The sequence below is a fragment of the Vicugna pacos genome, chromosome 20, assembly GCF_048564905.1.
Source record: "Vicugna pacos chromosome 20, VicPac4, whole genome shotgun sequence".
Lineage (NCBI taxonomy): Eukaryota > Metazoa > Chordata > Mammalia > Artiodactyla > Camelidae > Vicugna > Vicugna pacos.
In genome coordinates, this window is record NC_133006.1 from 10,217,184 (window position 1) to 10,230,022 (window position 12,839).

Consider the following 12,839-nt stretch of genomic DNA (forward strand, 5'->3'; position numbering starts at 1 on the left):
AAAGAGGCACTCTTGTGTTCTCAGGAATTAAGTCGAGAAGGACTGGGGCTATGAGCACTGGTGGTGGGTTCCTGTTTGGTCATGCTTTCTGATCCCTACCTACAGAGCTGGATAAGAAAGTGCATCAGTTAGATGTGAAAAAAGCATGTGCTGCCTCTTCAGAGTCCGGAAGTGCTTAAAAACGGTGATGTATATAATTCGGAACAATAAATTACGTGCACAAAAGGAGTTTTATCATAACATAAAATTAAAAAGTGACAATTTCATCACACGGTTACACTGCTGTTTTCCTGGGGGCGGGGGTTTGTCTTTTTTTTTTTTTTTTTGATTTTGTCCTTTTTTGTTTTCATTTTTCATTTCCATTTTTGTTTTTTTATGGAGGGTTAGTTGGGGAGGGTAGAGATTTGGTCCACTGAAGATTAATCACCCTCAATGACATATATATTAGCAAAAATATCAGCAGCAAGACTCTCTGGAAATAGATTCTGTTTGATGTAGCTAGTCTGTCTTTTCCGTTTTGCCCTCTTTCACGGCAGCCTCTGAAGTTTTCCGCAGGGGGGCTTTCTCCGAGGTGCCATGTCCTTGGCCAGAATCCGCCGCTCCGCCGTTTTTGTGAGTCGTGTGTTTTTCCAAGTAGTTCAGCATTTCACTGAGGACTGTTTGGAAAGTGCTTAGAGCTGCACATATTGCCGGGGTCCCAAAGCCATGAGTGATCAAACTGGAAATGAGAAACGGTAGGAAAAAGCGATGAGCAGTTTGCAGTATGATACGGGACAACACCACCCCCAACCCCCATTTCATTCAGAACTTTCCATGAAACAGGCATCTGTTGTGTCCCTCGACAGTGCCATGCATTGCGGAAGGCAGCTGCAAGTCAATGGACTGCTCTGAACCGTAAGAAATCCAGGGCGCCTCTGGAAGAAGACTTGGTAGGTAGACTTGGAAGAAGACGTCACTGGTAGACTTGACAGGCACTAATGATTAGTGAGCCTGAGTGTTTTACACGTGACTTAACTCTGAGTTGCTGCCCCTCAAGAAAGCCAGAAAATACAACTTTCTATGGGTGAGAATCATCTCGTTTTTAAGAACAGCACATACACTTGTACAGGCGTAGCTCACCCAGGAAGAGATCAAAACTGGCCGAGTGTGCCTCATGGTTACCTGCTCCTCTAACTTCAATCTTCTCTTCTTCAGAGTCTGGAGACCGACCTGGGCACAGGGCCATCCCACTGGAGACTACAGTCCCAAGCTTCCCTTGCAGCTAAGTTGGGACGTGGGACTAACCCTTCCACAACAGACCGCAAGAGGAATGATGCGTGCTGCTCCCCCCTGCTTAAAAGTAAAGGGACCCCTTCTCTTTCCCCTCAAAATAGCTCTGCAGTTGTGCAGATGAGGGCAGGGGCCTTGGTGGTGGGGACAGAACAGGACGGCAGGAATCTACTCACCTCCGGCCTCCCAAGTGAGAGAAAAATCAAATTCTACCCAATGGAAGCCACTCTCTTCTGGGTTTCAGCAGCTAACTAATTCACTAATAATCATAACTCCTGAGCCGGCGTAGGGAGTGTTGTGGCCATCTCAGCATAGGCGAGCCTCCCAAACTTAACACACAGCATCTCTAGTTGAACAAATGACTAAGCGTAGATCCAACTCTTCCTGTGAACCGAACCCACCCCGGTTGTTCATTTGTGCCAATTGTTTCGGAAGTGACACTCCCAGGTTGCTCCCCATCGCTCCTACTTTGCAAAATATGGAAAAATATACTTGACATATATCCTGCATACACTACTATCTCTATCTATCTATCTATCTATCTATCTATCTATCTATCTATCTATCTATCTATCTATCTACCTATCTATCCATCCATCCATCCATCCATCCTGTCTATCTATCTGTCTATCTATCTACCTATCTATCCATCCATCCATCCATCCATCCTGTCTGTCTATCTATCTATCCATCTATCTACCTATCTATCCATCCATCCATCCATCCTGTCTGTCTGTCTATCCATCTATCTACCTATCTATCCATCCATCCATCCATCCTGTCTGTCTATCTATCCATCCATCCATCCATCCTGTCTTTCTTTCTATCTATCTATCTATCTATCTATCTATCTATCTATCTATCTATAAAGAACATGGCATATAAATTGTATATTCAATAAATGATGCAATCAACTGCTTAGAAGCCCTAGGTTGTCACAGTTGTTGGGACACTAGCAGTTTTAAAATCAGACAGTACCATTCACAGTATGTTAACTCACTAGTTATCCCTCTTAGGGCGTGTTTTTATCATCAGGGGCAAAAATTACGAGATTTTTTAAAAATGCAAATGAGGGATTTAGGCTCTAAGGTAGCCTACTGATATGCCTCTGTGGTGATAATGATAAAATCCAGCACATGGAATTGTTGTTTCTCTTAATACACGCACAGAACTCAGGTTGATCAGACTTTTAGGAAGTGCTCCAGTAAGTGGCAGACACCGTTGGCTGCGGGCTGCTCACGGTGAGGGTAAAATCTTGCATGTGTCCATTATACTCTGTGGGTTGCCACCACCTTTCACCCAAACATTTTACAAACCCTGCCCTATGCTTAAGTCATAAGCAACATACATTAAAAAGAGAGAGAGAGAGAAAAAAAGACTTCAGTCTACAGTTATTGAGAAAACAAGAATGGTCAATGCCTGGGCAGCTAAGCACATCGAAACTCGTAATATAAGGCATCTTTGTAGTTCAAGCTTATGCACGTCTTGCATTGCTGAGCAGGAAAACTGACTTCGATTGCGTTTCTCTGATGATATAACTAGCAGGGAATCAAAGTGTTTTAGGATCTATCAGGGAGACAGGACACCAGTGGAACTGACTGCAGTGGGTGATGAAAGCCTCGTGGCGGCACCCATGAAAAGAACTAAATGAAGCCATCGATTAATGTCCAAATGCTTGGCTCTGGGCACAAACTGCCTCTTTTCTCATGCTTGCTTCCTGTTCAGGGCTCCTTGTACCATTAGATGAATTTTATTTTCCTCTATAATGCCACGTCCTCTTGGTTAGGATTCCCCTTTTTGCCTGGGCTGAATACACAGAATTTAGTTTTACTAGGGTAGATTTTAAAGTTAAGAGTCAATATTTGAGTTCTGACCCTACGCCAGTCCCAGCTCTAAGTGCTTTATTCTGTATCCCCTTGTATAATCCTGGCAACAACACAATGAAAGAAGTATTACTTCTCCCATTTTGCAGATGAAGAACTGATACCCAGAGAAGGTAAGTCATTTGTCTGAGATATCTGATATTCTGAACTACCTCCGTGGCTCATGTTCCTCTCAGCCTGTGGGAGTGTTTTATGCCTTCACCTTGAGAAATCACATTCTGTGGGCAGTTATAACTCAGCTTCTCCAACTTAACTTTGCTCTGGGGACAGACTTGTAGGCCTGGGAGATGATTTCCCTATTTAAGACAAGAGCTCTAAAAGGTTGAGACCAAAGTAGATGGGTCTATGTAAATGCTTTACTTCTCCAGGTTGACAGGAGTAGTTCCCTAAGGAAAGTCTCAGCTGGCATCCCCTCTCGGCTGGCGGCCTCCCTTGCTTCTAACATAGGTATCTGGTCTTTAGTAGGTGGATTGTGAACCAGGTGTACAGAGCCTCACACCGGCTTTGACCTTAGGCATTTCTGTGATTCGCAGGAAGTTATTCAGCCTTGTAAACAGTCTGACTAGAACAGCTGCAAGGCTCTTTCCAGCTCTAAGCTTCAATTCACTGGTTTAACACTTATGGTGCACTTCTTAAAACCAAGGACGTGGATGGAAGGTTATGAAAGTTGAAAAACCACTTAACGCAACAGAGAAGTCAAAAAATGTGACATACTCAACCTAAGAAAACTAACGACTTGGAGTGTTATCTTTCTTTCTCCCCCCCCCCCCATTAAGTGCAGGCACTGGGGATTGAACCCAGGACCTCATGCACGCTGGGCACACACTCTGCCTCTGAGCTGTACACCCCACCCCCACCCCCACCTCCACCTTGAAGTGTTATCTTTCAACATAAAAAACATTATGCAAATGTTGTTAATTTCCTTGATTTAACATTATCTGCATATCAAAAAATATGCACAGTACACCACGAAAGATGATGCTAAATGCAAGGTATAGAGTCTGTTCTAGCAGTTTTCAGTGAGGTTTATGAACCCAAATAATTAAAGTAATCTAATATTGTATGAGCCTAACACAGAAGAAAGTGTGAAATCACAGGAGGATTAAAAGAATTTCTGGGAACATGTTTTCCTGTTAGTGCCATCCATTCCAGAAAAATAGGTGTATATCTCATTCACAGCAATATACAAAAGGAGAAAAGGGACAATGTAGAGTTTACAAAAACATCAGAGAAAACCAGAAAAAATGAAGCTGGCTTTCAGTCCTAGACAGAAAATAAATTAAAGCAATCTGTCAGGTAACACACTAGAGTCAAATCTCCAAAATCTTTGATAAGGGTGATCTTTTTTTTTTGCCCTCAGAAAATATTTTTTAGCCACAGGTTTCACTTTAAGTTCTCTTTGCATACATTTCCATCAGGTTAATATCAGAGAGCATTTCACAAGCAAATATTACCTGGGCTAAGTAGCAGTCATGATGGTTTGAAGTAGGCTGTCAAAATAGAGAAGTAAGTCCTTCTAAGTTCAATTTATCTAAAAGTTTGTCCTCAAGCAGACAAGTGAGAGGGGGCAACGAGCATCGTGCTAGGTGTATCCTTCCTGCCACGTGTACAACATTTTGCTGAACAGTGGCAGACAATACGAACGTTGAATCGTATTTCTTAATGTATTGGCACGTTCCAGCTCACCTTCCTTCACCTTTTATAACCAAGTGTTCCATCACTTTGTTTTTGAAAGGCTTACCTTTTCAACCCTCCAACCAATGATGGTCATTCCTACTTGTATACTTTTGTGTGTCCTCCCTCTTCTTTTTTTTTCAGCCAATCTAAAGTCCAATCGCCCTTCAGAGCTCCTTGGATGATACTGAGAAAAAGGTGTTAGCTTCCTGGTCCCTTGATTACAATATTGAAAAGTATGTGCTCCTGCCAAAGGGTAGAAACTTGCCCCAGTGACGATGGAGCTTAAATAGAATTCTGAGGAGAAAGGAGCAACATCCCCACCCCCAACAAAAAATGTAAACCTCGAGCCCAGACAAGACAAGGGGCGGGATCTCAGGCATCGAAGTGGGAGCCAAACGAAGCCATGTGACCATCAGAGTGCACTAGATTTTACGGTAAGTGGCAAAGAAGATGTTCTAGGTCTCCCCGACAGTTTGTGGCTTGAGCTCTTAGCATAAATTGGTCATCAAAAGTTAGGGTCTAATCTTAAAAAAGAAATACAAAGGGTTGTTAAAACCAAACCAAACCACAAGCCAACAGAATCAGCAACTAAAATAAGCAGGACTGAGATGGGGCACGAATATTGTCAACCTACAGCCTACCTGACCTTGTCTGCTGCCAGCACCTAGGCGCCGGGCGCCTCCGGGAGGCAGCAGCCCCGGTGGAGAAGATTCCCATGTATGCAATAATTGAGCGAACAAAGGCTAAAGGGTCTGAGTTTCACCTGGGAGCCTCCGATGCCAGGCCTGTAGGATGTAAAGTTACGTTCCAAGAATAAAGAAGAGGAATAATACAGAGGTAGGCTTGGGGGAGACAGTGCTACGTTAGCAAAGTGAAAGATTAAATGGTAATTAAGATACTTTGCTTTCTTTTCACAGAGTTTAATCTTTAAAACTGACAATGGTATTAATGGAATTGCACCTTTTTTTTTAAGCTGTTACTTCAACGACTTGTTCAGTTTTTCTGTTTGTTCCTACGGTAGTTTCAGTAGTTTTTTGTCTTCTTTTTTTTTTTTTTTTGGCAGGAGGAGGTAATTAGGTTTACCTATTTATTTTTAGAGTAAGTGCCAGGGATCGAACCCAGGACCTCAGGCATGCTAGGCAAGCGCTCTACCACTGAGCTATACCCTCCCCCCACAACATTTTTTTAAGTATAGGAAACTCCTATTTCAGGAGAAAGAAAACACAAGAAAGTGCTTCCGAGACTCTGGAGTTGTTAGGTAATCGTTGAAAAATCATGGGAAGTGGTAGAGGAAGTAATGAAATGGAACAGAGTAAATAACTTAATCATCAAAGCAGGGGGAAAAGGGACATTTAGGTTGTTGAGTTACATTTAACTAATCCCTTAACAAATTTCTTGTAATGGCTTATTTAAAAAAATCAGGTATATCGAGTCTGAATTTCCAGATGGTAATACTAATCCTTTTTAAGCATACGGCTTGTTGAATTTTGACAAACCCATGCAGTTGCATAATGACCACCGTCACCCAAAAAACATTTCCCCCGAACCCTTTCCCAGCCCCAGGTATTGGGAATCAGTGCTCTAACTTCTATCTCTATAGTTCTTACTTTTTCCCCAAATGTCCTATAAACTGAGTTGTAAACTCTATAAACTTTTATGACTGGCTCTTTTCACCTTGCATAATTTTGAGATGCATCCATGGTGTTTATAGGTAGATTATTTCTCTTTATAGTTAGTAAAGGATTCTGCTGAATGGATTAATTGCAACTTGTTCGTGTCGTGGGTTATTACAAATCTAAACTGCTAATATTCAAAAAACCAGAAGTGATCACGGAAGTGGTGTGTGGGTTCAGTAATCATAACTGAGTGAACAAAGGCTGAAGCTTCCTGAATTTGCAGGGGAGTGTTGCGGGACCTTCCCATTAATCCTATTCTGGCCCCACCTCTTAACTGACAAGGTGATTGACAGTGTCGTGGATTTGTAACTTAATGGCTGGCATTAAAACAGAAAAATTCCTGCATTGGAGAGCAGAACCAAATTTATGAAATACCTTAACATGGTCAAAAGCTTAGTTGGTGGGCTAAACCAACGATGTGAAATTTAAGGGAGATTAAGTAACACATATCCACTTGCAGTATCTTGAGAGAGGAAGAGAGAGCTGACTCAAGAGCAGTTCTTAGGGAGAAAGCTCACCAAATCAGTAAATCTAAGCTAAAAAGCGAGGGTCAAGATGTGACGTTTGTATCTGCTGATGCACCAGAAACTAACACAACATGATCAATCAACTGCACCTCAATTGAAAAAAAAAAAAGTGAGGCTTGAATCATAGCTACTCAGGCTTAGAAGCCATATTTCCTTGAACTATTTTCTGTCTAACTGGATTCCAGCTCATTGATTTCATTTTCCTATCACTAATTTCACACTGAGGAGTAGGAAGATTTTGACAGTCACCTGCTGAGAAAATCCAGACTGTTGCAGTTGACGGCACCTGGTGTTCGAGAAAATGTAACTTATATTTAACAGTCATCTTAGTTTTATTCATGGCTTTAAAAACTCCTGTTTTGCTAGACCTCCTAATTAACGTGTTTTTAGCGCATCTTTCTGCAACATAAACCATCTCTTCAAACTGGCTCAGTTCGGGAAGGTAGTAACTGTTTGCTGGATTCAGGGGTGCAGCTCAACTTTTGACTTCCCCCTTAGTGTTAAAGTGTGTTCACATTTCAGCAATTGGAGGGACACCACAGGGCAGAACCATCCTTTCTAGGGAGATTGTGTGTGTGTGCGCGTCTGTGCACAGCTATGGACTTACGACCATTTTTCTCTTTTTATAAGGTAGCATCTCTTCTTGGCCAGTGGACTTGGCCTGAATAAATTCTATGAATACAGACTTTAATTTTTTAAAGGAAAATATGTTGCAACAGTGCAAACTGTATTCTCTCTCAGTGGGATTAAAAGTGAAAAACTCAGAAATGAAAGCGGTAACAGAAGATAATAGAGATTGTTATTTGAAAAAGAATAAATTATAATTTCTTCTTTTTCCCTGTGATATTTCGCTAAAGATGTTATTAACAACCCATCTTTAATTCAAACAGTGTTTATACTTATAAACTACTTGACATGAATGATGAGGACCTAGCAGGAGGCTGCCATGTGATAGAAATTTCACCAACTTCTCTTCTTAACTTTGTGATCTCTGGTTAAATAATTTTTTTTTTCGCTTATGGCCAAGGCCTTACATGTTTAAAATCTTGAAAGCATCAGTGCTTACTTGGAATATAAGTTAATAAAGGATTCTGGATGAACACCTGCCAGAGGAACAAGAGCTATTTAACTTTCCTTAATCTGAGTTAATATGGTTTACCTTTCACTGGCTTTGCTGCATGTAGGAGAAACGTCACAAAGCTTTTCCCATATTTCTCTCATTGTCCTTCAATATGAAATGCTTTATCATTCCTTTCATTGATTTGCCTAAACTAATTTAAATTAAGACACTAAGGCCATTTTCTAAAACATAGCCTACAGCAAACTCCTATGGAATCTTCCCCTGAATCCTTCCTTTCTTGGCAAGAGCTGGGCCTGGCACAAGAAAAGATGCTCAACATTGCTGATTATTAGAGAAATGCACATCAAAACAACGAGACATCACCTCGCACCTGTCAGGATGGCGGCCATCAAAAAGTCTACAAATAACAAATGTTGGTGAGGATGTGGAGACAAGGAAACCCTTGTACACTGTCGGTGTGAGTATAAACTGATGGAAAAGAACAGGGAGGTTTCTCCAGAAACTAAAAACAGAGCAACCAATTGATACAGCAATTCCCCTCCTGGATAGATATCCAGAAAAAAACAAAAATAATGCAAAGAGATACATGAACCCCAATGTTCGTAGCAGCACTAGTTACAATAGCCAACATATGGGAGCAACCCAAGTGTCTATCAACAGACAAATGGATAAAGAAGACACAGTATGTATTATTCAGCCACATACACAAAACGAAATTCTGCCTTTTGCAGCAATGTGGATGGGCCTAGAGAATACTATGCTTAGTGAAACAAGTCAGACAGACAAATACCTTATGATACCACTTCTATGTGGCGTCTAAACAAATAATACAAATGAATTCATGTAACAAAATAGAAACAGACTTACGCATAGAAAACAAACTAGTAGTTACTAGAGAGCAGAGGGAAGAGGTGGGGGCAGGTTGGGAGTCTGGGATTAACATATGTATGACACAGAGAAGCAACAAGGATATACCGTCTACCACAGGGAGTTACAGCCATTATCTTGTAATAAGATTTAATAAAGTGTAATCCATAAAAAATACTGAGTCACTGTGCTGTACACCTGAAACTAATATAATATTGTAAGTCAATTATACTTCAATTAAAAAGAAAAAGTTGGGCCTGGGAATCCAACCCATCCTTTCCACTACTAAGCAAACACTGATTTAACGGTACAGAAAATCGCATTAGTATTTGCCACTGAAGACTGCCTCACTCAGCTGCATCTGACGACCACAGGAGGATTTTTCCAGCTTTCTTTCAAGATGCAAAAAGCTGGAAGTAGTAGATGCTACCCTGCTACGAACTAGAAGACTGAAAGTCGAGAGAAAAATACCCCGCTGTTGTCGTTTAGATCATCAAAGGAAACGCTAATTTTATTTTGTCAAATTTCAACTTTCTGCCTGGAAAATGTTTGACAAGCAAACTTCTCTTCCCCCACTTCCCTTGGTGTCCGTGAAGGCTGAGATCATCTGGGCTATTTTTCCTGTTATTTTGTTAGGCTGCATCACTCCCATGGATGTTTGCGCTCACGTATCTTTGATTTCCCGAACAGCACATAGATGCCACTGTCACCAACCTCAGTTCTGCTTGTTGGCCCCCAGGAGGCATGCAGGCGGCAAGATTTAAAGGGAAGACAAGCCCCCTTTTCCTTCTCTCCTGGATTATTTAGCAGCTGCAGGTTTAGGTCCAACTCTAGCCTGAGGCTTAGCCGGTACTCCCCGCGACAGTTGTAGGTGGCAGCCAGAGAAACGCCTTCTTGCACTCGGGAGGCTGGGAAACAGACCCTGGAGAACGCCCGCAAAGGATCGTGGGGCTTCTCTGCAGAACTTTAGTTCTTTTCCGAGCTATGCATCTCTCTGAAACAGCACAACCCCTGAATCTAGACCATGGAGAGGGACCTCAGCTGGGGCTTCTGCTCCCAGAACTTGGTGGCATCTGTCCTTTGTAGCCTAATTAGTTGAGGAAGTAGAGACAAGGGACACTGGCTGATTTTCTACCTAGGTTAGATTATCCCATTGCCCCCGGGGCTTTTAAAATGGAGTTTCATCAAGGTGCTTCATTAAGGTGTAGAGTTCTCTGGTGGTGGGGACTCCTTGCGATCCACTCATTAGCAAGTCCCTGTCAGCACTCACCAATGTTCTGTGGTTCCTTCAGCGGGTGGTTCTCAACCCTAGCTGCAGGCAAGAATCACCCAGGGAGCTTATTTAAGAACACAAGCCAACGTGTGGGTCCCACCCCAGAGATCCTGATTTGATGGGCTTGGCGTAGGTCCAAAACATCAGGATTTTTAATACTGTTTAAAGGTAGCTAGGGAGTTGGGCGTGTTCCCTTAGAACCAAGAAATGACACCTAAAATACCAGGTCGGCGACCCTCCCTGGGGGAGAGAAAGTGACGCACTTCTGCATTTCCCCCAAGAACTTCTGCAGGACCTTAGTTCCATGGACTGTCAGTAGGTACCCTGAGACAAAAAACAGTTTCTGGGATCAAGTTTTGGAGACAGGAGGCTAAGCATCCTTCCATTCAGAAACAGTTTTGGGAGTTTGTTGTTTGTTTGTTCGGTTGGTGGTTGCTGTTTTTTTTAAGTTCTTGGTTTTTGTTTGTTTTTTTAATGGAAGTACTGGGGATTGAACTCAGGACCTCATGCATGCTAAGCATGCACTCTACCACTGAGCTATTACTCTGCCCGCTGGGAGCTTTTAACATGCTAATCGCATTGGCATACTTGAAGAGGAGTGTAGTAGTCAGGGTTTCTTGAGCCAAAAAACACTTAATCCGTGACCCACGTTTGAGGAGCAGCTCGTGGGGACTAGCTCATGGGACCCTGAAACTCACTTTGGAGAAGTGTATTTGTGACTGTCCTGAACCTCCCTCTGCCGGACTGGGAGGACTGTTGCCCATCCACCACCTGAGGGTCACATTTCTCCTGTTCTTTGCAGCCACATTTAGGTCCCAAAGAAGACTGGGTCCTTGGGATTCCACTTTACCTCACTCCAGCTCATCAGTAAAGGAAGCTAAGGATATAATTACTGCACACACATTGGGAGAGACCAAAATCAATCACATCCAACTTAACTTTTCAAAGATTGAGACTTTTTTTTGACATCTACACCCTATTTTTTTACACATGGGGATAGAGCTTTTAGAGATATATTAACCATCTCTTTATATTTCTCCCTGTCAGACAATTCGTATTTTTCGTTTAGAACAGAGGAATGAAAATGGTCAGCCGAGGATGCTTGTGGTTTCTTAGATGAATTTTATTCAACTGTTAACTTTGGGGGGAATTTTTTTTAATTGATGTAACATTGGCTTATAACCTTATGGAAGTTTCAGATGTACATTATATTTCTACTTCTGTGTACACAGCTGTGTCCTCACCACCACAAGTTGAGTTTCCATCAACTGCTGACTTTTTTAAATGAACTGTTGCTAAACCATAAAGAGAAGGAATGAGATCACATGGAAACACAGCATAAATGATGATTTAGCAATAAATGGAGAATGGAGCAAATTATCATTGCTTTAGAAGGAGCCTCAGAGATCATCCAGATTAACGGTCAATTTATAGATAAGCCTGCAGAGGCCAGACTGGTAAATGTCTACTCTGAACCTCCACTCCCAGCTGGTAACCAAGAGATTGCGTGAGACCCCCTGACATCCATCCTGAGGACTCCCCACAACCCTACAGACTCTCCCTCAATCCACAGGTCAACAAAGATAGAGATCATCTAAAAATAAAATTTACCAAATTATTCACACCTATAGTTGCTGTGGGACAATGTTTGCAAATTGTTAATTGGAAACAGTTGCCTCTGGTTTCCCTTGTTTGAACTACCAGCCTCCCATGTGCTGAATCTAAAATTCCATTTAAAATGTCATCAAGTGACCTGCAATAGATGCTTTTTTTGTACGTGTCTCCTGCAGTATTTGGTTTGGGGCCACACACCTTGTGAAGTACAGTAAACACTGGCCACTGATTTAACTCTTTAATTTCCTGCTTCATGTTAAACAAACACAAGTAACAATGTAGATTCAGACAAGAAGGGCATCGTGGTTCCACTTGTCTGCTAAGGAACTGAAAACTGTTGCCTGCTTTATTTTCTGGTCTACACTTTTGCTATTGAAAATTTTACTTCAAGGGAAACTGATTATTAACTCTTTTGTAAATATAGACGTCATTCTAACTGAAGTAAGCCAGAAAGAGAAAGAAAAATACCATAGCATATCACTCATATGTGGAATCTCAGAAAAGGAAAAAAAGAAGACACTAATGAACTCATCTACACAACAGAAACAGACTTGCAGACATAGTAAACAATCTTACGGTTACTGGGGGGAAAAGGGGTGGGAAGGGATAAATTTGGAAGTTCGAGATTTGCAAACGTTAACCACTATATATAAAAATAGGCAAAAAAATAAATTTCTTCTGTAGAGCACAGGGAACCATATTCAGTATCTTGTAATAACCTTTAATGAAAAAGAATATGAAAACAAATATATGTATGCATATACATAACTGGGACGCTGTGCTGTACACCAGAAACTGACACATTGTAACTGACCATATAGACTTCCATTGGAAAAAAAACCAGACATACACTGTCATTTTTTATTTAACTATGAGTAAGACCTGACCACTTACACATATGTTTTTCTTTGCAGTTGGGAATGCCAAGTGCACTTTTGGAGTTTAGGTTAAAGTTTAATTTCAACCTAACAT

General features: G+C 41.6%; 1 protein-coding gene across 1 annotated transcript in view; it reads right to left on the minus strand.

Moving 5' to 3' along the window:
* Nucleotides 1-325: 325 nt before the first annotated feature.
* The window catches only part of TFAP2D (transcription factor AP-2 delta), a 50,617-nt gene continuing 38,103 nt past the window's right edge, over nt 326-12,839 (minus strand). The window contains exon 8 of the mRNA XM_006211544.2: nt 326-718. Coding sequence (XP_006211606.1) covers nt 499-718 — 220 coding nt within the window. The 3' untranslated portion in view covers nt 326-498. The remainder of the gene's footprint in view (nt 719-12,839) is intronic.